The sequence below is a fragment of the Alligator mississippiensis genome, chromosome 5, assembly GCF_030867095.1.
Source record: "Alligator mississippiensis isolate rAllMis1 chromosome 5, rAllMis1, whole genome shotgun sequence".
In the NCBI taxonomy this organism is placed as follows: domain Eukaryota; kingdom Metazoa; phylum Chordata; order Crocodylia; family Alligatoridae; genus Alligator; species Alligator mississippiensis.
In genome coordinates, this window is record NC_081828.1 from 144958238 (window position 1) to 144984324 (window position 26087).

At 44.9% G+C, this 26087-nt stretch overlaps 1 protein-coding gene across 9 annotated transcripts in view; it reads right to left on the minus strand.

The window, feature by feature from the left end:
* The window catches only part of ZCWPW2 (zinc finger CW-type and PWWP domain containing 2), a 147250-nt gene that overhangs the window by 118409 nt on the left and 2754 nt on the right, over positions 1-26087 (minus strand). For all 9 annotated transcript variants that reach the window (XM_059728839.1, XM_019498023.2, XM_059728838.1 and 6 more), the window contains exons 2-3: positions 11632-11981; positions 4498-4657 (exon numbers count right to left, since the gene is read on the minus strand). In XM_059728839.1, the coding sequence (XP_059584822.1) occupies positions 4498-4657; positions 11632-11981 (510 nt within the window). The remainder of the gene's footprint in view (positions 1-4497; positions 4658-11631; positions 11982-26087) is intronic.

The following is a 26087-nucleotide window of genomic DNA, read 5'->3' on the forward strand; positions in this document are numbered from 1 at the left end:
TCTAGCTCACCACCGGTTTTCTCCGACCCTGCGTGCCCGGGCTGCTGGCCACAGCCCGCGTGTGCAAAAGACGGGCCGCGGATCCCCCCTCCCGACTCGCACTTGGCGGCGGGATCGGGGCCCGGCCCGCACAATATTCACCCCTTACATATAGACAGCCACCAAGTCCCCCCTCTGTCTTCTCTTCCCCAGGCTGAACAGTCCCAGATCCCTTAGTCTTTCCTCATAAGGTTTGTCCTCCAGGTCCTTAATCATTCTTGCGGCCTTCTCTGGATCCTTTCAAGATTCTCCATGTCTTTTTTGAAGTGCGGCACCCAGAACTGGACACAGTACTCCAGCTGGGGTCTTACCAGCACCGAGTAGAGAAGAAGCATCACTTCCTTATCCTTGCTCACTTCCTTAGCCTCAGCCAATGCATTCCAGTACACTATTAGCTCTGTTGACTACAGCATCGCACTGGCAGCTCAAGTTCATCCTGTGATTAATCATAACCCTGAGGCCCCTTTCTGTCATTGTGCTGGCCAGGACATCTCGTCTTAACCTATATTCATGTTGCTGGCTACTTCTCCCCAGGTAAAGCATTCTGCATTTATCCTTATTGAACTGCATCTGGTTCCGCTCCACTCACCTTTCCAGCTTGTCCAGGTCCGCTTGGATCTGCATCCTACCGACTTTTCCCCAAAATGTAAGGGGTCTGCAAATTTCGCCAGAGTGCTTGGGCTGTGGGCACTAGTGTGTCCGAAAACTTGCCCAGTGTGCTTTCCACATCCTCATCTAAATCACTGATAAAGATGTTGAACAGCATGGGGCCAAGAACCAAACCCTGCAGGATACCACTGGCCACATCCTGCTAAGACAATACAAACCTGTCCACAAATACGCTCCGGGTTCGACCCCTTAGCCAGCTCCCAACCCACCTGTGGAATCTGCCAGCCCACAGTCCCCCAGTTTTTTTTATAAGATCATGGGAGAACATTTTGAAGGTCTTTTTAAAATCCACGTATATGACATTAACTGCACCTCCCACATCTAAGTGGTTCGTTATTTTATCATAGAAGGAGACGAGGTTGGTCAGACACAACCTGCCTGTAATGAAAACATGTTGGCATCCTTCAGAGTCATGCCTTCTGCCAGTCTCTCACAAATGGACTTGATATTTTTTCCCAAAAATGTACCTAGTATCAAGGTCAAACTGACTGGCCTATAGTTTCCTGGATCCTCCCTCCTCCCCTTCTTAAAGATTGGCACCATGCTGGTACTTTTCCAGTCTATCAGGACCTCTCCCAAGCACCACGAGTCTTAAAATACCTTCGCCAACAGTCCCGCAATGACTCCAGCCAATTCCCTCAGCACTCTCAGGTGTAGTCCATCTGGTCCTGCTGATTTGAAGACATGCATCCACTCTAATTGCTCCATCACCTATTCAACACTGACCGTTGATTGGCAATCACCTCCCCTTTCCCCCCACATTCATCCAGGTTTTACTACCATCTTAGTCCGAATGTTTTTTTCCGGATACCTAACCTAAACTTCCTTTGCTGCAACTTGAGACCATTGTAAGGGTGTAAGGGAAGGAGTAGCCCCATGAAGGAGACCCTGGGAAGGGCTCAGTGATTGCCAACCTCTCTAACTCCAACTCCCACCTAGATTTGAAGTATCATCAAGACATGGCGGGCAAGGGCAGAACAGCTGAGATAGAGGATAGTGACAATCCCTGACCATTTCCCAGATGGCACACTCAAGTAGAACATCTGGAAGATGAGGCCCCCAACCCTACAGTATAACAGCTCAACAGTGGGGAACAGGCTGGAGAGTTTGTTCTCTGTTCAAAACTGAGATCATAGAGCTGGGTGGGGAAGAGGCTCCCCAGCCCCTGCCCGCAGGGAGCTCCCAGCACCAGCTCTGCAGTTGCAGGGTTGGTGCTGAGAGATCCTTATCTCCCAGCGCTGGCCCTACAAATAAGGAGCTGGCACTGGGAGATAAGGATCTCCCAGCCCCTTGCTCCCCAATCACAATCTCGGATCAAGGTGCTTGGAACTCTCTGCTGCCAGGGCAGGGAGACATAGTCCCCACCTGGGGTCTGGTGGCAGAACCCGCCACAGCACCAGGCAGCTCCTGGGGGCAGGGAGCAAACTCCCTCTCCCTGGTGGCTGGCTGACCAAGAGCAGATTTGCTGCTGATCAAGCATCTACATGAGTGCTACTGCACTGTTAGTAATTGCAAGTAAATTTCCTCTTTGCATTTGCAGGTAGCAAATTTACTCACTATTAGCAAGGTTTACTGTGCAGTTAGTATGTGCACACAAGCATCTTGTGCAGACACACCCTACAAGCAGGAATGTGTCCTGTCAGGAAATTTAAAAACTGAAACTGCCTGCACATTAGTTGAACAGCTATGTACAAGAATGCATAAATACCTTGGTAACTGAACTGGGTAGCAACCACTGCTTTGGACTAGGTAAATATTCTTGTGTGGCACCTTGTTCTGTGCTACAAACAAGAAAAGAGAGAGGTATGTTCTGTATGCCAATATGATAACTATATTCAGATATCCTTTAAACTAAGAACTCTGCCCCAATCTTGAAAATTTATATAAAGCGGGAATAATGGAAAACTTGATTAAGGTGCCAGCATGATTCACTTTAATTTTCTGAGTAAACTTTTGTAAAACTTCCAGAGTTTTAGCATTTGACAAATGCAGTCTCTTTATCTGGAGAGTTTAGAATGTCACAGAGAAATGATACACTCTGTCCTGCAAAAACACTAAAGGGAAGGTGGGCTATTGAGTAGTTTCTTAAGAAAGAAATACAATCTATAAAGCAGACAGTTAATAGTCATACTCAAAAAGTTTATATATAAAATACCATATTTTTTGCATAAAACATACAACTTTTCCAAGAAACAGCTGCTGGAAATTCAAGTGTGCATTATATGTGAGAAACATGGTAAGCGCAAGTTCTGCCATACTGGATGGAACCAAAAGTAAAATCTGTGGCAATCCATAAGAAGCAAAACAATGTGCAAGCTCTCTAGCTGCTGCTATGCAGTTACTTACTACAAGGAAATATCTTTTTATCTTCATTCTGCTTTTCAAGAACAAGATGTGTATTATATTCTGGGCCATGTTATATGCAAGAAAATGTGGTTACACATTTGCAGCAGATCTTACAAAACACTTAAAAGGACAACCCAAATTACTGTCTAGGAAAATAAAATGTATCTTTCTAAAAGTTAATTCCTCTTCCTTTTAAAGTGATGTCTTGCTAATTTCTTTGTTGAACTTCAAACTGCTTAGTAAATGCATGTGTACAGATGTAGATATAGATAACAGGTACACTGCTTATTAGGTGGGTATGGTTATAGACATAGTTATAGATAACAGCTACTCTGTTAATAATACTTTATTGATTTATTTTGGTCCCAGTTCATTAAAACATGATTTGATATGAGTTGGTAAAAATAAACCCAAACTAGCTTAAAGATAGGTCTAATTAGTTAAACAAAAATAAGATAGCATTTTTAGCCTACCTTGTACTACTCAGTACTGTAAACAGGATGTAAGTAGTTTTCTTATATGTCTTTCAGAACATATTTATCAATATTTGTTGAAGAAGCAATGAACAGGAAAAAAAAAACTTTCCCAGAAAACATGCACACACTGTTCAGGAAAACTAGTCATTTAGCATTCACAACTCAAAATTAAGAAATTGCTGTAAGATAACAGTAACATGCTTTAAAATGGAACTGCCTAAACTCATGTTTATAACTTATACCAAATATTAATTTATTAGTCAAATTTCAATTTGATATCCTTAATCTGCTACAAGAGAAGTAAAAAATTCCAAATAATTAACATAATATCAACTTTGGTTTCACACACTATTTACACACTATTTACATCTGGTTTCACACACTATCTGTTATATCAAAATAAATCTTCCAGCATTTATTTGCTATCAGAATAATTTTTATCTTTCAAAATGAACATAGTGTTAACTGTGTTAGTTTATCTGCTTGCTGTGCAGACCAGCCCCCACTGGTCCTGAGAGCCTGGATGGGCCTGGTTGTCCACTGCTGATTGCCTCTGCCCTCAGCTGGTCCTGATTAGAGTGTTTGGCATGGCTACTGCATATAAGTAGTAGCCCTGCCAGTGCTCTGTGGGCTGGTATAGAGACAGATCACACTCTCTCTAGCCCCAGTACTCATGGTCCCCGGTCTGATCTATGATCTTCAGCTCCCTGTTTTCTCTGCATTATTCTGCCTGAACCTTTTCCCAGCCTCCATCCTGTCTTGTTCCAACCTGCTCCCTTTGCTTCAATTCTCAGCTTCCGGACTCCTGGTTTGCAACCACTGTAGCACTGTCCCAAACTGCCCTGCCCTCCCCTCCAGGTTTGGGTTGTGCCCATGACAGTAAGTGACTTAACTCTTTTCTCATATAAATGCATTCATGTATATAAAATGTCAGCTTTATGAAGAGTTAACATATTACTGTACCTACCTTAACTGAAGTAGAATAACGACTAATATGTTTCACTGCAACCCAACCTCTGGAATGGGGATCACCAAGGTATTCTACATGATTACTGTCAACATACCCATCCAAATCATGTGTTACATGCTGTCCATTAACAGGATCAGGACAGATTATGCCAGGCCATCTTCAGGAAAAAAAAAAATTAAAAACATATATTCAAGCACTCCCCAACCAATACTCCATACCTCTATTACCACCAAATATTTTTTCCTCTGTGCTTAGCATGCTTTAGGGGCTTTCTAAATAAATATAATACTAACAATCAATTCATCACAAAGGTCAGATAAACCTATTCACGTCTCTTGAGCACAACATGAAATGTCACCATTTAATCTATATTCATGAAGTGACAGAATCTTAGTCATTCCAGTTTCCACCATGAGTTTGAAGAAAAAACTACTTTCAGTCCTTGTTTATTTGAAACTTACTTTGCCAACTTGTCTACTACAAAGACATAATACAAGAAGAATGTGAAAGGGACAGATAAAAAGGAAATAGGAGATTTAGTGTCCTTCCCTAGGCTCAGATTTCCAAGTCTTTTATGGACATTTACATTTCTTCAAGTTTTCTGCCCCATGTCAGAATTTTAAAATCTTCTCATTACTTCTGAAAAATCCATCTGTGTTATGATATGGGATCATTTTATGCATGGAAGCATTGCTTTTTTTTGTTCAGGTAGGGACAACCTAATACAAGTTCAGTCTGACAAAAAACAAAGGGGGAGAGCACAACACATACTAAAGACTCATAAATAGTCACCATAATAAAAACCAAGAGGAGCCTTTGAAAGAAAAGGGGTAAAGAATTATATGCATAAACATATATATACATATACATACATACATACATACATGTGTGTGTGTGTGTATCACCATCATAATATTGACATGCATATATATTAACAAAAGAAAAATATACAGAGGCAAATAAAACATGGTAACATTTGATAGAGAGAGATACAAATCAAATATAGTCCTTTATTTGTATTATGGCAAACTTCACACACCTGATCCTAAGGTTTCCAGGTAAAAAGTTCGCCTTCTTCTCTGGGAAGGGTCACAGTTTTTTGTAATCAGTGAAGCAGATTTGGAAGACGGGACAATATAAAGCAGTGCTCTGAACTGAGTTCAGGAAGTTGAGGAAGTGGTATGGGGCTCCTCAGAGAGATTGGTTGCTGTTCTAACCAAAGGTCTGGAATCAATCAGTTCAGTAGAAACACTTGTGAACAGAGGCTGGTATGATCCCTGGACTAGACAAGAGAACTAGGAATTTCTAATACTGGGCCCAGGGCCATTATGAAACCCTGAGAAAGGACCAAATGCGCTTGTGAAGCCCTGACATAAGAGTAAAGAGTTGAATTGAGGAATACAGTATGGTTTGGTTTTTTTGCAGCAGGCGTGTTTTCTTTTGTACGTTTCCATTAGGAATCATCATTTTATGACACGCAATTACTCCAGGGCACAGCTTCATGCTGAAGGTGAGATGGCATGTCAATTCTCTTATGACACAAACCACTTAACATACTCAGGTGCTATTCCACAGGCAAAGGCATAATGGCTAGATTCTACCACTTTTGTTCATGTTGAACAACACTCTTCAAGCAGTCCTTCCAAGACCATTTGGCTAGTAAGAAACTTTTCCATGTGAATGAAATCAACAGACCTAAGCTTTAAGTGCAGAGATATCTTGTAGACTGTGCAAAGTTAACAAACTTTGTAGCAGTATGTGACAACATCAGGTGGAACTTCCAAAATGAAAAGCTGATCCTATGAAAACAACATATTCAAATCTAGGGTCTGTCAGTTAACATACCTAAATCAATTTGAACTGCTGTGATTATATCAAGAAGCAGACTCTAACGTGTGCATTATGGGGATTCTATCTTTAACAATTATTTATTTCCAGCGTTAGTTAATTAGCTTAACTAGCAGGGTGGATAAAATCTGATTTTAAAAAATTTCAATTGGATTTTTAATTTAAATTGGATTTTTACAATTTAAATTATAATTAAGCTTTTTAATTTAGCACAATATAGGCTAGGGTATACATTTAGTATAATCTATAGAAATAATTTAAATAAAATAACATGTTGAGTCAATGAGCCTGTAATAAAAACTCTGGAGTTAAAGGCTGATTTTCTTCTATATAAGAATGAGGGACGGGGGAGTGTAACTTCTGAGGGCAAGCTTTAAAAATATGGCACAATATTTCATGCATTAAGGTCCTGACCCTGAAAGGGATGCAGGGACTATAATGCTGAATGCAAAAGATCAGCAAAGTCATCACAGCTGTTGGAACCTGGCCTCTAACTCCAGCAAATGCCATCATGTATACTCCTTGATCAAGATTATCCACTGAACTCATCTAAATCATAGAATCATAGAAAGTTAGGGTTAGAAGGGACCTCAGGAGGTCATCTAGCTCAGTGTTTCTCAACCTTTTGAGTAGCAAGTACCCCCTAACTTCTGAAAACTTTAATAAGTACCCCAACAGTCAATTTTCCAGGGGATTTTACATTTACAGACTAATGTGTGCCATATGTTTGAAGAAGGGCTGTGTATATAAGGTTGTGGTATGACAGGTCTGATCTGGTGTGGGAAGGGTTGCCACCTTTTACACCAGGGGTTCACAGCTCGAGTATGTACCTGGGCTAGAGGTGATGTTGGCCAAACTACGAGGGCTGAACCCACGCCAAGTTATTACTGAGAAATTTAAAGCACCATGCAGTGCACAGCATACCAAATTTTTTGCCATAGTTTTGACAGAAAGAAGGGGCAAGAGAGAGAGGAAAAGAGGGTGAAAGAGAGAGACAAGGAAAGAGAGAGAGTGTTGGGGTACCCACGTACCCCCTGCCTGTGTCTCATGTACCCTGAGGGGTACACATAGCCAGGTTGAGAAACCATGATCTAGTCCAACCCCCTGCTCAAAGCAGGACCATCCCAGCCAAGGCTTTGTCTAGACCCGTCTTAAAAACCTCCAAGGATGGAGATTCCACAACCTCTCTTGGTAACCTGTCTCAGTGTTATACTACCCTACTAGTAAGAAAGTTCTTCCTAATATCTTAGCTAAACTTCTCTTGCTGCAACTTAATACCATTGCTCCTTGTTCTGTCATCTGCTACCACTGAGAACAGTCTAGCTCCATCCTCTTTGGAACCACACCTCAGGTAGTTGAAGGCTGCTTTTAAATCCCTTCTGTCTTCTCTTCTCTAGATTAAATAAGCCCAGGTTCCTCAGCCTCTCCTGAGAAGAGGGGTTGTTCCACCCTAAGTGCAGGACTTTGCACTTCTCCTTATTGAATCTCATGAGATGGTATCAAACTCCTGTTTTATTTTCTCTACCTGAGCTGTCATTAGCTCAGCTCTCAAATTATGACTATTTATGATTCTGTATCCAAAATAGAAGCTTATTCTCCAGGTCATGGAAAAATAACCATCTGTAACTCCCAACCCCTTGCTTCTGGGTACTTCAGTTAAATGGCTTTCTTGGTGCCTTTGCATATGTACAGAGATGTAAACATTAGTTTCTCAAGTGATCTATCCATGTCTCTAAACTAAAATACTGTAGCACACAAGGCCAGGGGGTTACAATAGCAGAAATCATAGATTGTTAGAGGGGAGGGTATTTTTGCAGGGTGGGGGTAGAAGGGAAGGGTGGGAAGAGTGAAAGGTATAGTGGACTATGTCACAGGGAGAGGAAACAGACTACAGAAAAGTGTGCGCAACAGAAAGGACTTTTTTAAATAGAATTAGGCAAGTAGGTACATAAGTTCAAATGACTTTTTAGAAAATTTCCTTGAGGATGACTTGAAATAATTGGTTTAATTCACTAATCACAATTCATACTGCTAATACTAACATTTAATAATTAATTAGTTGTAACTGTGCACCATGTTTTGATTTTTAAAAAGTTTCTGTATCCAAAACATTAAAGTTTAGTTTAATAAAGTTGAAGCACTGTTTTTGTGTTTAATTAAATTCAAGTTGTCATCTGAATGCTCCTTGATACAAATATGAACAAAAAAATTATTACCAAGCAAATAAGAAATATATATTTCACTATTTTATAGCATACTAAAATGGAGGCTTTCTAACAATGTAATATATTAAGGTGATTAAGCTATATATTTTTATATTTTTTAAGTGTATGTGTGTGTGTTTCTAGGCAACATATGCCCACACACTGAAGCACCCTAGTGCCCCAGCCAGCCCTGTCAACATCTACATGTGTGTTGCAGCAGAGTAAATAACTGCTGTAGGATAATATTGGTGCCTGGCAGTACTTTCCGATGGTAGAGATAATTAGCTTACTCTGCCCTAATAGCACTGCATGTATAGACACTGACATTTTACTCAGAGCTAATTAGTCAACTCCGCAGTATATGTTTAATGTAGATGTGCCTAGCATGATTATCCAGCAGATGAATCCATGACTAATTTTTAAAAAGTCAGAGAGTTCATATAGACAAAGTCGTTTTAGCTCTAACTACAGTTAGCCCTAAAGGAAGAATAACTTCTAGCCAGTAAATATTTTATAAAAATGGCTCTCAAATTTTTTGAGTATAAGCAGGTAGACATTTTACTTTGCTCTATTTTTTGCAGTCAAACACACTAACAGTGTTGTTATATGTTTCAGTACCTGTGTCTTTTACAGAAGTACATTCTACTGTATGTAAGGCACTGGCCCAAACTGGGAAAGCACTTGACCATGGGTTTAACTTTCAGCTCAAGCTTAAGTATTTTACACTTAACTATCTACCAGGGATATATTGTGCTATAGCTGTATATGAGCTATGCAAAGAGATGATGTTGTTGGTTTGTATAACACTGAAAACTGAAGTTATATACCTAAAGGAGGTTACCCTTGATAGATTTTAATTATAGTGTTTATGTTGATGATTACATGTCCACTTTATACAATTAAAATTTTCCCAGAATATAAATCAACATAAAAAATATACCCATTAGCAAAGACATAAATGGTGGGTTGAGAGAGTAAGTTTTATATTTCTTTTAAAATAAACAATTTAAAACAACAATTCTGCTCAGCTGGGGAGCACATTGTTGTAAAACTTCTTACAGTTACCTGGGCTACTTCTTAGATTGAGGATTTTCTAAAGCTTCTTTTGGCTTTAAATAGTGAGAAGAGGAGAAACCCTAGAGGTCTTCCTCCTTCTCTGAAAGAATTTAAATTCCTCAATCATTGGACACATATACTGTACTTTACCATCCTTACTAAAATAAATATATCCGCTGATACAACAGCAGTTCTGACAGTTTGGCAAATTTTAGTATAACTCACTTTTTATAAGATTGCCAATTCAGATAATAAACTGACAGTATGGACTTTTGGGTAGAAGAGCTAATGAAGAAACTTTTGTGATTAATCACAGTTTATGTAACTGAAATACAGTTTTTCTGAAACTCTATTTTTCCATTACTGAACGAGATCAGTGGTTGGCAGCCTGTGGCCTGCAGACCAGCTCTGACCACAGACATGGGGCTTTAGTCGCATTCGGCAGCAGGAATGCCCCTTCTGCAGAAGTTCTACCTGCATTGCCACAGCAATGAAGGCTGGCTGTGGACTCTTTCCCCATGCTGCCAAGGACACACACAGTGCCAGCAGCAAGGTCCTAGCACTCAGCTGCCCATCTGTTGTTGGGTGGGTCATTCCAGCCCACAGTCAAAAAAGAATGCCTACCTCTGAAATAAATGGTCACATGGGTGGCTCTGTTCTCAAAATGCAACAACCTTGATGCACATTGTACACAGTGATTTTGCAATAACTGTATTAGGAATGACACCTCCCACACTATCTCCAATTTTTAAGCCTAGCTACTTTTTTTCTTTTAATAAAATACAAAGGAGAGGAGTGGCTCCTACAACAGACTGTGTGAAAGCCAGGGAAAATAGAGATAAAGCAGCAACAAAAGAGAACAAAAATATTGGTACTGCTGTCTGTCTATTGAGGGGAGCAGTAAACAATGCTCTAAATTAGTGATTTAATATCACAGAATATACTACTGTTTAACAAAGCCCACAATCTACTTCTTGATGTACTTTGTACCAACATTTTTCCCTGCTTTTCATACATGGTCAGTTGCAGGAGCCACTCCGTTCCTTTATTTTATTAGAAATCAAAAGTGTTAAATTCAATGCATCTTGAGCAATTTTTTTGAAATGAGTAAAGATCAGGGCTGTCCAATTTCTGTACCCCATAGGCTGCAATGCCCCATTCAAAAGGGACAGGGACTGGATCCTGGAGGAAGGAGTGGGAGCTTGAAGATTTCAGCCACAGTGGTACATGAGAGATGCAGGAGTGGCACCCACACAGGAGCCTGCAGGCACAAGTTAACCACTCACAAACTGTATGGAATCTACAGGCTACCAGTTTGACAACCTGGCAAAATCAAAGTACTAATAGTAAACTGAGTATTTTTATAGTGCAAAAGCAACTACGCTAAAATGGCACCTTCTTCCAAAACAGATCTACTGCTTTCATGTATTTAGAAATGTGTCTTGAATTTTAAAATAGAAAACTTACTCCTTCCATACTTCTGTAATACTCCAGCAGATAGTACTGTAATACGTAAACTCCAATATGACATCAGTAGGGCTGGGAGAAAGTAACCTAAATTCTATTCTTTGTGTCCAGCTACAAAATCATTTACTAAGCTTGGTCAGTTTCACTTGTGGAAATTTAGTGAATAAAAAAGAACTTTACAGATTACACTGAATGTACAATTTGAAGAAAATGAATTGTACCCTGGTGTTTTACGACCTGTGATGAGACAAAAAACAGAAAATCTAACTTGTCTCTCAAATTCCAAGATGCATTTCTGGTTTTTGAAATCAGAAAAACAAATAATAACAATGCACGAACCACACACACACACACACACACACACACACACACACACACACAATCTGAAAGCCACTGAGGTAAGTGTTCCATTTCTATTGCATTTTTATTTTTCAGAGTAGAACTGAACTTTATACCTCAAAAGTAGTGCACGTTTCAAATGTGTTTATATATATATTGCAATAAAAGCTAACACTTTTATTTTTTTCAGTTAAGGATGCCACAATGTTAATCTTACCTGGGACTATTGCACAGTTTCACCAGAACCAGACTTCCTATAGAAAGCTCTGAGTAAATGTATTTAAATCCATTTTTATGAAACTCAGACTCTTCTGGAAAACATTCTTCAGAAACAGAACATTTATTAAACCATGGATCAGTATTCATATAACAGTACCATGGCTCATTGTGATCTACTTGTGCAGCAGCATCAGTTGATAGCAGCCTCCATTTTAAACAACTGCCATTCTCACATTGAACCCATATTTTGTTTAGATAAAAACTGTTCTCATTTACAGAATCCATAGCAAAATCCTCATTTTTTCTAGTTCTCCAAAAGTCAAATTTTGTAGGTGAATTGTATTCAATCTGAAATATAAAAAAAGAATACATTTATACAGATGAGTATTTCCTTTATAATTTTATTACCAAGAAAGTACTTTTTTTCCAGAGCCTTTTTCTATCTAAGAAAAACACCCCCACATCCACATTCAGGAAGCATTCCTCAGCCCCCCAACTCCTCCAGGTACCAGGGGTAGTCAAGCTGCTGCTGCTTGCCTGCACCTTCTCCATACCAGGATGACTCCAGTTTTGGGAAGGTGCGAGGAGCATTCACCCACTGCTCCACTCCTGGTCAAGGCGTGGAGCAGTGGGGAAGCATACAGGCATTAATTCCTGAAACTGCTGGACAAAGTTTTGAGTATGAACTATCATCCCTCAGGTATAAATGGATGTAAAAGTTTGTCTAACGTATCTCCCAACCATTCAGTTGGTCTAACAAAAAGATAACACAAAAATATCCTTGCCCTTCATAAACCTTCAAGAACATCATTGCTACAACTCTCCAGCCTTCCAAGGAAACTTAAACAAGACCTATTCATTCAGGTTTGTAAACAGGATGTAGGCAGTATTTAGGCATGTGGCAGAGCACTTTTGGGTGCCTCCCACTTTAAGGACCAAAGCAGGCAGCAGGGCAGCTGGCAGGTGTGGACCAGCCCTGATGAGGTGGTCACATGACTGCAGGAAGGCAACCTGCTAGGAGGATGGGGCTGAGCAGCCTCCATTTTAGCTCAGGCCCTCAGGGGAGCCTGCAGTTTTCTGGCTGCAGCTGTGGAGAGAACACTGCCCAGGTGAAGCTGTGGCTCACAACATTTTGGAGGTAAAAGCAGGAGCTATAGGGATGGCAGGGGGCTCCTGGTTCTGGGTATGACCAAAAACTACGCCCTGCTGGGAAGGATGGTCTGGTGGGAGTACCCGTGGCGGGGTAGTTCCCCAGAAATGCCAGGCCAGTTGCCTCCCCAGTGAAAGGTGGGGAGGGGCACCTCATAACCCCAGCCCCCACAACCTGGTGGGTAACCCCATAGAGGGGACAAGCAAGGGGTTCAGGCATTGTTATCAGAGGCCTGGGACCAAAATGGCATAAGGCCTGTGTTTGGAGGGGCCCAAGAAAGTTGACTTGTTTGAGAGGGAATGGGCTAGCTGCTCAGAAACCTGACCAGAGGGACCCTTGATTGGTCAATGCTGGGGCCAGGACCAGAAGGGTCAAAAGGGCCAGAGTGCCCACTGCGAGGGATGCCCAGAGCCAGGGAGTCTGGGGTTCTGAGTGGCCTAGAGCCAGGGCCAGGGCCTGTGTGTCCAGAGGTCCCAGAAAGGGGGCCACCGCCGAGAGGGAGAAGGGTTCAGGGAGCTTCTCAGCCCAGATAAAGTAGACCACCTGAGAGGAGGGATCCAGGTCACGGTCCGATATTAGACTCGAATGTAATGGGGCCCAATGTGGGGCCGGAGCCACTTCAGATGCCATCCGCAAGGCACGGGATACAGTGTAGCGGCAGTACGGAGCTGTGTATAAGGCCCCTGGCATCTGGGCATTAAATGGGCAGTCTCCTGAATTTTACATCAATTATTTATTCATCAAGTTGAGGCAGGCAAAACTGAGCAGACTGCTCCTAGACAGGTGGGTGGGCCAAAGATGAAACTTGGTCTTGAGGTGGCCCCCTGTCACAAGGCAAATGGATTCTAAAAAGTAATTCCAAACATTCCTAGTTCAGCAGCCATAAAATCCCAAAGTATCTAAGAGCACCTATACACATGCCAGATGTTTGCTTCAATGAATGCTAATTAGCACACATCAGAGCAGACTCAATTAAATGAGTCTGCTGGAGTGTGCTAATTAGTGCACTATTTTTCAGCATTCCCACACTTCAAAATGGTGGCAGGGGCACTTTAACTAAACCTCATCAAACGAGTTTTAGTTAAAGCACCCCCGCTGCTATTCTGAAGCATAGGGTGCTGAATACACATGACGCTGTGGGTGCTTTAATTAGAGCGGCTCTCGGAGCTAATTAAAGTGCCCCTCTCACCCTGAATATGCATATAGATGCCCTGAATTTATTTGGTGACTGCGTTTTGGACTGCAAAGACATCCAAATTGCTCGGTCTTCCATGCACGCAGAAAAGCACCTCAGTCTGAGCAGCTAGGTACCCAACTGCCAGCTAGGCTCTGTTACAGACAAAGTAGAACCCCTAGAGTCCAATCCACTGAGTGCACTCAGAATGCCTAACACATTCCAACATTCCTAGTAGTTAGAATACTCACCCAAGAAGTAGGAGACTGATTCTAGGCCCTCCTCAGTCTGAGGGCTTTCAAACCGTATAGATTCATAGATGTTAGGGTCGGAAAGGACCTCAATAGATCATCGAGTCCGACCCCCTGCATAGGCAGGAAAGAGTGCTGGGTTTAGATGACCCCAGCGAGATGCCTATCTAACCTCCTCTTGAAGACCCCCAGGGTAGGGGAGAGCACCACATCCCTTGGGAGCCCGTTCCAGACCTTGGCCACTCTAACTGTGAAGAAGTTCTTCCTAATGTCCAGTCTAAATCTGCTCTCTGCTAGCTTATGGCCATTATTTCTTGTAACCCCTAGGGGCACCTTGGTAAGTAAAGCCTCACCAATTCCCTTCTGTGCTCCCATGATGAACTTATAGGCAGCCACAAGGTCACCTCTCAACCTTCTCTTGCGGAGGCTGAAGAGGTCCAGGTGCCCCAGTCTCTCCTTATAGGGCTTGGCCTGCAAGTCCTTAACCATATGAGTGGCCCTTCTCTGGACCCTCTCCAGGTTATCCACATCCCTCTTGAAGTGCGGTGCCCAAAATTGCACGCAGTATTCAAACTGCGGTCTGACCAGCGCCTGATAGAGGGGAAGTATCACCTCCTTGGTTCTGTTCATCATGCATCTGCTGATGCACGATAAAGTGCCATTAGCTTTTCTGATGACTTCGTCACACTGCCGACTCATGGTCATCTTGGAGTCCACTAGGACTCCAAGATCCCTTTCTGCTTCTGTGCCTCCAAGCAGGTAATTTCCTAGGCAGTAGGTATGCTGGACATTTTTCCTCCCTAGGTGCAGCACTTTGCATTTCTCCTTGCTGAATTGCATTCTGTTGTTTTCCGCCCATATGTCCAACCTGTCCAGGTCTGCTTGTAGTTGTTCCCTGCCCTCCGGCGTGTCCACTTCTCCCCACAGTTTTGTGTCATCTGCAAACTTGGACAGAGTACACTTCACTCCCTCGTCCAAGTCGCTGATGAAATCATTGAAGAGTAATGGTCCAAGGACCAAGCCCTGAGGGACCCCACTACCCACACCCTTCCAGGTCGATACCGACCCATCCACTACGACTCTCTGGGTACGACCCTCTAGCCAATTCGCCACCCACCGGACTGTGTAGTCATCCAAGTCACAGTCTCTTAACTTGTTCACCAGTATGGGGTGGGATACCGTATCGAAGGCCTTCCTGAAGTCTAAGTAAATGACGTCAACCCCTACTCCTGCATCCAGGTGTTTTGTAACTTGGTCATAAAAAGAGACTAGATTAGTCAGGCACGATCTACATGCTATGAACCCGTACTGGTTTCCCCTCAGCATAATTTTTCCTGCCGGGCTCTCGCAAATGTGAGCCTTGATAATTTTTTCAAAGACTTTGCCTAGGATGGAGGTGAGACTGACTGGCCTATAGTTGCCTGGGTCCTCCTTCCTCCCCTTCTTGAAAATGGGGACCACATTGGCCCTTTTCCAGCCCTCCAGGACCTGGCCCGTGCGCCATGAGCGTTCAAATATTTCCGCCAGCGGCTGCGCAATGACGTCAGCCAGTGCCTTCAGATGGAGCTCATCCGGGCCTGCCGACTTAAAAGCATCCAGTTCCTCCAAGTGCCTCTGCACTATCTCAGGGTCTACGCTTGGTAGTCTGGCGTCCTGCTGCTGCTTCTCTACAATCCCGGTGAGAGCCTTGTCTTGCCCCTCGCTTAGGAACACTGAGGCTGAACTCATTGAGGAGTTCAGCCTTGTCCCCCCTGTCTGTCACCAATTGCTTATGCCCATTTAGTTGAGGTCCTATTCCACCCTGGGCCTTCCTTTTATTCCCTATATATCTAAAGAACAATTTTTTGTTATCCTTAACTTGGGATGCCATCCTCAGCTCCATGGTAGCTTTGGCCTGTCTAACTTCCTCCCTACAAGCACGAGCAGAGGAGGTATACTCCTCTTTAGTAATCTCTCCCCATTTCCACTTTTTATATGCCCCCCTTTTAGCCCGTAGACTGCTCTGGATTTCTCTGGTCAGCCAAGGAAGCCTCTTGGCCCCTTTCCCCCGTTTTCCCCACATCAGGATCGTCTCCCTCTGTGCCTGAAGGATCATTTCCTTAAGGCACAGCCTATGTCTCCATCCTCCCAGGATAATACCCTAACCAAAATAATGGAGGTAGGGAGACCCTCCACGTGGAACCAGAAGGACGCAAAGCAGGAGAGAGCACAACATTGTTACTGTTTAGAGCACTCAACCGGGAGAGTGGGTTCAGGTCGTAGAAAAACTGGTTCAAGCCATTTGGTACCAGCATCAGTGGTCAATCAAATTATTCTCAGTTTTGATGCACCTTTAACAGCAGTGACCATAGGCAATGCATGGGGGGGGGGGTGCATGTGCACCCAATGAGAGCAGTGGTACCCCTGCTGAGAGCGAGTGCTCTCGGCTTAGGCAATGGGCAAAGAGGACAGGCGGAGCACTGGTGCTCCCCCCCCTCCCCCCCGAGAAGTGCCACTGGCACTTCTGGGCATTTTGCCAGCACTTCTAGGCTTGGCGATTGGCTGCTGGGGGGACTTCCCTCACTGCTGCTGACACCACTGCGGCTGCCTGTGGACAGTCCCCGCTTGGCCTGCCCTCCCCACTGACACCTGTGTCACCACCTGCAGGTGGTCCCCATGCCCCGCCCCAGCCTCAGGAGGCACACGTCGCCTATGGCAGTAACCCTGGAGTTTTTATGAGGCCCCACAGGTAGACCAGTAGAAGGCAATCTCTGTTTCTTCCCATTTGGGAAGAAGCTCCTTAGAAGACCTACCCTTAGGCTTAACTGCTTGGGCTGCTTTGCCAGGTAATTCAGTCACTGCAGAAGAAACAGCCATGCAGGCTATAAAAAGATGTCATCAAATAACATAAATCAACTGTTCCAGGACACATCCCGGCACAGCTGATACGTTTCATGGGGAGAGATAGCCAATGCCCACAGGGTCAGGCCCCTGATGTTCCTGGGGTTCCAGAGGAATCATCCTGCAGGACAACATTTAGGGTGCACCTCGGTAAGTGAGGAAATAAGAGGGTTCCCCATTTGCAGAGGCTGCCCTCAGTTGCAGTTGCCGTATGTCTTGGCAAGCAGGGAAACATGGGGTAATTCTGATTCAGGGTGTACATCTTTAACTGGGGAAACCCAGGCAGTCACTCCCAGGGCTTCAGGGGCCCAATCTGGAATTCTCCAGGAACACCCTCGGTAGGGAAATTCCAGGACATGCAAGATCAGGCCCCTGAAGCCCTGGGAGTGTCTGCCTGTGGCAGCTGGAAAGCACATCTGCCAAAGTCACACAACTCAATACCACCTTTTGTCATAGCCACATATTTGGACAATTTTATTTTATGACAGCACAAATTAAATATCTGTTTGCAGCCCTATTTTAATTACATGGCCAAAGCCAATTTAAGGTAAACCTGGATGGATGTGCTATCAGACTTTACTGATTTAGGTTAAACCAGTTTATTGAACTTCTGTCCCAGATCTCCTCCAGATTCCAGTTAACTCAGAGTCCCCCAGCATCCCAGGATGCTTTGCACCTCCCCCACAGCCCCTCCCTTCAAAGGGTGGGCGGGCAAGCCTTGGCCCAAGCTGTATGCTCCAGCTGAGCAGGGAGGCTTGCTCTAGCACCCCCCGGCTTCTGGCCTGAGCCACTGCAGGCATGTGGCTGCATTTCCAGAATCAAAAGTGAATGTCTGTTCACTTACTTATTGGTTCAATCTATGCAGATTAAACTAACCTGTAAAAATTGAATCAATTCAGCCTCAGGCTTTTTGACTGTCTGTAGCCTAAAACACTAAGTACTTTCTGAGAAGGACCTACAGGTATCTCACTGATCAGGAATGTAACCCTCAGTGAAAAATTAAAGTCTTGTGTACCCATTAATCAACAGCATGACACCATCACAAGAATAGGCATTATTTAAGGCAAAGCAATCTATAGTCATATATTTGGATCTTTGTACTAAAATAAAATAAAAATGTCATAATGGGGAAGAAGGTAGTAAAACTCTATTACTATGTTAGTTTTTGTTGTGTGTAAACAGCCTGTAAATTAGTAGTTAGCAGTAGTGAAATTAACTGAGGTGACAGCTCAACTCAAGCCAGAGGCGATGAGAAGAAACTGGGGTCTGATTAGAGTGGCTCTGTTCTGTCGATCACTGGCTAGAGAGACAAAAGGAGGTGAAGGGGCTTCCTTTAACTCAATGGTCATAGATAACTGAAGAGTTCCCGGGCTCCAGTAACCTCGACATGCACTCAACCACAGTGAAATCTGTACATGGATTGTCACTCAAAGAATAGCAGGCTTTGGGAAATGAGTAACTCAAAACATGTCATAAACTAAGACAATGCTGGTGATTCAAAATGTGCCATTTATCAGATTGAGGGAATTTAACCTAAGAATTTTAGAAAAGCAGAAGCAGTTCAGGAAACTGCTGAACACCAAAAAGTTTTCTGCATTTTAATAGTGAGTAATTTGCCTCTGGAAGCGGCAAGAATACCCACAAACATACTACAAGGGTTAGAGTGTGTGAGAAGAACTTAGAGGGAAGTTCTTTTTGACAAAAGTCAATATGATCATGTAACAGGGAACCCTAGCCCTGCTACCAGGAAGCAGAGTGGCCCTGTATCAGGGAGCCCTAGAATCAGGGAGCAGAGCTGCCCCTTTAAATCCAGAACCTTCCGGGAGCAGCCATCCAGTCGAGCAGGGGTTAAGGATCGAGCCCTGCCAGCTGGTCAGGTGACAGGAAGGGAAAGACCAGAACCATATAAACCTCAAGCAGAGAAGGTCAAGGAGGTGGCAGAGGAGATTCCTGATAACTACAGAGCAACTACAGCAGTCTCCTTGGGAAGAACACACCACGCTGTGAGACAGAAGCACAATCACATGTAAGTGGGCAGTTTGCCCCTTATTTTTATTTTCATTAGATGGCCACAGAGGCCTATGGTTTACGTTTAATGTTAAAGCTGGTGGTTTGTGGCTGAGGCTGTAGGCTAGGAGGAGGCCTCATTAGTGCTGAGGGGTGCCGTGATAGAGGGCTCAAATTAGAGGGCACTAGGGGTGCAGCACTAGGGCCATAAACCCAGAGTCACTTGAAGGGAAGATAGGAGCCTTGAAGCCAGGTCCTAGTGAGTAGACTTAGGCAAATGGCCCTAACCTCAGAAAGAGGGGCAAAGCCAGAGGGGGCTGAGGCCCCAACAGCCTGGCGCCACAGGGGCGCAGTGTAGAAGGGACAGTAGGCCTGGTGTTGTGGAAAGTATAAAACAGAGGGCCTGGAGCCTGAGCAGTTTAGAGAGTTAGAGTCTCAGAGTCAAGCCCTACTTAGTGGGTTTTGACTGGGAGGCTTAGCTAGAGAGAGCGGGGGTAAGCCCACAGTGGCTGAGACCCCAATATAAAGAAAAAAATTAGAAAAACTTCTGAGAGGCATGGTGCACATCAGGTTGAGGTAGGAGCATGTATTTTGCCCTTAAGGCAACAGCTCATTATCCTATGGTGAGCTTAGAGCCTGTCTGGGAACCTTTGGGTCAGCCTCCTTCTTTTTAAGAACCCAGTAACATCAAGTTGTGGCAGACAAATAAAAAGGCAGGGAAGCTGATCCGCAGGGGAAAATTCAGCAGGACTTGACGGGTGCCCACTCACTGGCCTACAAAAAAAAATGCAGCTGAAGACAGCACCCTGTCACAGATCATTATTTATAAGTATATAAATGACAACAGTGTACAAGAAAAGACTTGTTTGAGATAAGTAAGGGTATTATTCTAAAAAAAATAAAATGTAATTAGATAACAAAAAATTCTGAAAATGAGGTCACTCAAATAATAGAATAAGTTTTAAAGGAGGCCAGTCTTCTCTGTAGTGTCTCAGATTATGTTATCATTTTCCTAAATAATTCTAAATATTGAAGGTGTGTGATGATAGCTTTCCTTTAAACTTACTATCTGAAAAAAGAATGAAGACAGAACAAACTGCCACACTGAAAAGGGTATCATTAGTTTATTTTTCAAAATTCTATCAAATTATTTATACAGGACTTGCACTGAACGCTATGGTTGGTGTTTTACAGGCATAAAATAAACTCTATTCTTTCACCAACAATTCACAGCCTATGGGTGTGAACAGACCTAACACTCAGCATGTTCTAAATGCACTTTAAACCCCAGAGGTCTAGATGGTTTAAGATTGGTTTACACTTCCTGGAATTTTTCAAAAGCAAACTGGGAAAAATCAAGTACTATTTTTGGCTAGTTCTCCATTAACTGGTTAGATGTTAAGTAAGGACATAAGCCATTCTGTGCCTAGCATCTGGTTAGTCCTTCAGGGAACCCAAACTGCACTACCCCATATCCTTTCTAAGCCCATCCAGGGCAATGGGGCTGTTTTGGGATGCAGCCAGGACTACTGTCCAAAGATCTACTGCCTATAGCAGGCTTGTCCAACACATGGCCTGTGGGCAGCCATGCAGCCTGCCAAGCCATTTTATGTGGCCTGCGACAGCGGCACACTGGAGCGCACAGCCGCCGCGGAGGCGGGTAGGGCCAGCCCGCTGGCCCCAGCCGGCAGCGAGGGGAGAGGAGCTGCTTACCCCGTGGGCCCGGGGGAGCGGCCCCACATGGGAGGCCAAGCAGCGGCTGCTGGCACTGCTGGCCCGCGCCTGCCTCCTCACCTGCCCGTTTCAAGCCAGCCCCACTGCCCTGCCCTGCCCCACAGCAAGGCGGCGCCTGCTCCCCTGGCCAGTCTCCCCCCCCGGGCGCAGCGGCTCTCTGGGCCCAGCCGCCCGCACGTGAGGCCCCGAGGGGGCTGCTTCTCGTGTGCTGCTGGGGACGGGAGGAGCCTGGCCAGGTCTGTACTGGCCAGCAGAAGCGGCGGTGGAGCTGTGTGCCGCTTGGGACGGGAAGAGCCTGCAAGGGTCAGTCCTGAACGACACATGGCTCCGCCGCCGCTTCTGCTGGCCGGCGCAGACCTGGCCGGTCTCCTCCTGTCCCCAGCAGCACATGGGAAGATGGCTTCAGCTGCATGCTGCTTTTCCTGGCCGGTGCCGACCTGGTTCTGCCCAGGCAGGTCCTGCAGCACTATGTCAACCTGGGCATGGCACCGGCAGGCCGGGCGGGCCCCAGGTTAACCCTGGCCTGGCCCCATGGTTTCTCCAGCAACAGGTCAACCCAATTGTAGCCAAGCAGCTCCTGCAGCACCATGTCAACCAGCACCATGTCAACCCCTGCAACTTCATTGGTGTCCAAGGTCACGTGACATCACTTCCTGATATGATTCCACTTCCTGTGATGTCTTTGAATATGGCTTGCCGGCCCACTGGGTGATTAAAAAGTTCATGATCCAGCCCCACATTGAAAAAGGTTGGACACCCTTGGCTTATACAGACCACGTTCCACAGGGATGGGTAAGCAAAAGAGCATCTATGACAGTCACTTATCTGCTAGGGACCCGGGTTTGAGGTTCTAGGCTCATTTGGGGAGGGGAAGAAAGTGAGGTGGGTACAGGGGCGTGTTGCTCCCTGCTTGTGGTGGGTGGGTGTTATTCCTGTAACAGTAAACACCTTCCAATTGCTAGGTGGTGGGGAGGAGACACAGAGCCATTGTACAATGGACATTTAATAGAACAGAATGGTAGTCAATTCTATGCTTAATGTGAAGTAAATGTTACTCTTCCCATTCCTTAATTGTTCCTCACCCTCTGTGCTGCACTCTCCCAGGCAGCACTCTCCCTGCCCTGCCGGTTTCACTCTGCATACACATCTCTATGCAACTGCTGGCAATGCAGTGACAGAGGTGCTTTCTAGGAAAAGTCCTTTTCAAGACACAGTGTGAGGCAGAGACTGTGAGAAGTCCAAAAGCAACCAACCTCCAAAATGAATCGGGAGCTTCAAATCCCCCTCCACAAACACACACATATACCTGGTCACCTCCTGTTGCGGTAGCACCACACAGAGTTAAGTGAGGTGCAAGCAAGTGGGCTGTGCAGGTGAGGCATGAAGAGAAACTGAGGTATGGGCTGTGGATTGAATAGAGCAGTGGTGGTAGCCCAGAAGGAGGGGGCAAAAAACACCTGGTGATCCCTCCCCCTGTCCTGCCCCCAGCCTCCTAATTGAGCCAGGGATCCACTCAGGATCTATAGCAGGGAGATAAAATTGACAAGGTAGCTTTGCAGATCACAGGTTGGGAAATCTGGGGAAGAGCCACAGAGCACCTAGCCCCCTGGAAACCACAAGCAGGGGGCCAGCCACACAGTATGCCTATAACCTAAACTGACACTACGCAGAGGTATGTGTTTCTTTCTTACAAAATTAAATCCTTCAATACTAATCTCTGCCTCTTTGATTACTGTACTGAAACAATTCATGACTTCCTTTTCAATCAGTCTTCTCTTCTCCTCTTACTTCTGCACTACTCAGAAAAACTGACATAGAAAGAAATAAAAAAAATTGATGCCAAAAGAAATGGTTAACCAAGGACATGATCCTGAACTCATTAAACTAAGACAAAACTTACGCTACTTTCAATTGCACATTAAGCCTTAACTTCTAATAAAAATGTTCTAATCTAAAAATGTACAGCTCTAATACTGTAACAAATACATATGTAGCTTGTCAGTTTTGGGGTAGAAAGCTTGTGTGTTTTGTTGTCCAGGTTACGGTATTTTTTCAGTGAGCCACTTCCTCTATAAAGAGTTAAGCTTTTATAGCATTTTCTGCTGGAGTAATTTTCAAAAGAATTCCTTACATAGTACACATTTATCTAATGGTACCTCAAACACTTAAAAATTTGACTTTGAGAACCTTTCCAAATCATCACCCACAAGGTCTGCCTTACTTTTAAAACAGCATTACAACAATTTGATTACATTCCTATTTTGTTTCTCTTGGACATGCAAAAAAGTTTGCTATCTCTTTGCCTGAAAGCAGAATTTTCACACTTCTATATTACTGTGGTATTGGCTAAAGCCAGAACGGCACAGAATCTCAATGAAGACAGCATTTTCGAGTATGGTCTGGCTTGATATCTAGGCACAAACTCATGAATTATAAATATTTGAGCTTTAGGTAATAAAATCGGATAGCAAAAATTATTGTGTGTAGATAAATAATTTTTATATTGTATAAAGATGAACACATTCTTGCTTTTAATATTTGAAATTTGAAAATACAACAGAAAGAGGACACAGCTGAAGTATTCTATAATTAACACTTCTCTCAGCAAAAATAATCTATTTTAATTTTAAGAATACACAAAATAATTAAACTTTACAAAATCTAATAGGCTGAGCCCCAGAGCAAAGAACAAAATTGTGGCTTCATTGGAGGCACTAGAAGTTTACCATCGAATTCACTGAGCCCAGAATGAGTTAATTGTTTGGTCATGCAACTTGTAAAGAAAGACATTTGAAATGGCACAGTTTCTTCAACTTACTGTCACTGTGTTTTTTAATGATAAAATATTTGCCTTCCAGTATTTTAAAATTATGTATGTGCCAACCATTTTCTGCAATAATTACAGTAGAAGCATTACAGCTATTAGGCACTTCCAAGTACTCTTACTAAACAAAGAATATATAACCTACTTACACCAACATCAAAAGGAATTCATCATCAAGGATCCAGGTTTTCTGTTTGCCACAGAAAAATGCAGTAAAACCCAGATTTTTCTCATTTTAAGGAGAAAAACCCGGATTTTCTCCTTTTAAGAGAAAAATGCAGGAAACAGTGGGTTTCCCCTTGCAGGCTGGCAGAATTCCAGCCTGCAAGGGGCTGTGGGGAGTAGGAAGAGGACAGTCAGGCAGGGGGTGCCATGTGCATGTGGGCAAGTACACTTGCTCATGGCTGCCAGGCAGCCTGGACAGCAGTTCCCCACAAGTAAGTCGGGGGGGGAGGGGGCGAGAATTGAGGCCTCCCTCCAGTGAGGGAGGGAGTTGGGCAGGGCTGGGGCTGCTGCCCAGCCCAGGTGGTGCATTGGGCTTGTGGCCCAGGGCTAGAATGAACGGCCACAGGGCATCTCATCCAGGGGAGTGGGGAGGAAGGCTTCCACCACTGTGTGCACTCCCAGGGGGGCATGTGCCCCCCAGATTTGTGCATGGGGCAGGCTGCTCGTTGTGGGCTCAGGCTCCCCACCCTGCTGCCCTGTCCCCAGGAACTCCACAGCCTGGTGGGTGGGACCCGGCATGGTAGGGCACAAGGGGGCGGGGAAGCTTGGTGCCACCGCCACAAGTCCTGTTGTGCCATGGTGAAGCACCCCCTGCCCACCCAGCAGCAGCAGGGGTGGCAGTGTGGAGTTGTGCCTCTCGCTGCTACCAGGCAGGCAGGGGACACTTTTCCGTGGCAGCTCAGTGTTCATGGTGGTGACACTGAGCTTCCCCACCTAGCCCTGCTCTGCCCTGCTGCACTGGGTCTCATCTGCCAGGCCACAGAGGTCCCCAGGGAGAGAGCAGCAAGGCAGGGAGACTGAGCCCACAGAAGCCAGCCCACACCTGCCTTTTTCCCCCCAATGGGCTTGGCTCCAGATGTGCCGCCCATGGGGGAAGGAGATCCGGGTTCTATGCCCCACTCTGCCGCAGCAAACACTGCCTCCTGTGGGCGGCAGCTGGAGCTCAGACACTGCTGGGGGAGGGCAGAGGCAGGGGGCACAGCCACAGCTGGACCTGTGTTCTGGTGAGCAAAGGGGCAGGGGGACCTGTGTTTTTTCTATGATAAAAAACCCTAAATCAAATGCCAAAGTTTATAGATACTTAGAATTTATTTTAGAATGTATTTTACTATAGCAATCGAGGTACTTTTAGGCTTCTAAATTGCTTTAAAATTGTAAGTAGATAAATAAAACATTGTGTTCAGCTAATACCTATATAAAATGGCGTTTTAATCACAGAAAAACATGGTGTGGCAGGGCACTGTTTGTGCCTGCCACTTTAAGGGCCAGAAGACAGCAGCTGGCAGGTGCCCGATTAGGGCAGCCATTTCGGATCTAGGTCTGCCTATATAAACAGGGCATTTTGCTGCTGGGAGGCCAGGCAACAACATTGCCTGGCTGCAGGTATCATTTGGAAGTAAGGGAGGAGCTGTAGGGGATAGTAAGGAGGCTCCTGGTCCTGACCTAAAATTGCACCCTGCTGGGAGTGGGTGGCCTGGTGGGGCTCCCAGTGGTGTGGGAGCCTCCAGGAAGTGCCAGGCCAGTTACCATCCCGGTGAAAGGCAGGTTGGGGTGCCCCTAGCCCTCACCCCAGAGAGAGTGTGAGGCCATGGACTCACGAACCTGTCTGGACATCCCCTGGCTGGTCTAAGCTGGGGCCAGGACCGGAAGGGTCAAAGGGCCAGGAGCCCACTGAGGAACGCCCAGGAGCTGAAGGCCTGGGGTTCCGCCTGGCCTGGAGGTGGGCCAGGGCAAGTAGCCCAAGGGGGCCACACCTGTGAGGGGGAAGTAGCTTGGGGAAGCTATGCTGCCGAGAATTAAAGTGGATTAGGCTGCCAGAATGGAGGGATCTGAGAGGGGTCCTGATAGGAGGATTATGGGGCCCAGCATGGGGCCAGTGATTGTAAGAACTATGGATGCCATCTACGAGGCTTGGGCTGTGGTTTTGGGGGACGAATGGAGCCATAGATGGCGCCCCTGGCATCAGGGTAGGAAATGGGCAGCCTCATGCTTAATTTACTTCAATTAATTGATTACCAGCAAGGCATGGCAGGTGATAAGGCAGGCGGTTAGCCCAGAAACAGGTGGGCGGGCCACAGTGAGATCTGCCCGGATCAGTCCCCCTGTTACACATGGATTTGGGGGTTTTTAATCGGAGAATTTGTGGGCAGAGGTTAAAACGGAGAATTTGTAATTTTTAAATGGAGACTACCAGGATCCCTATAATCTT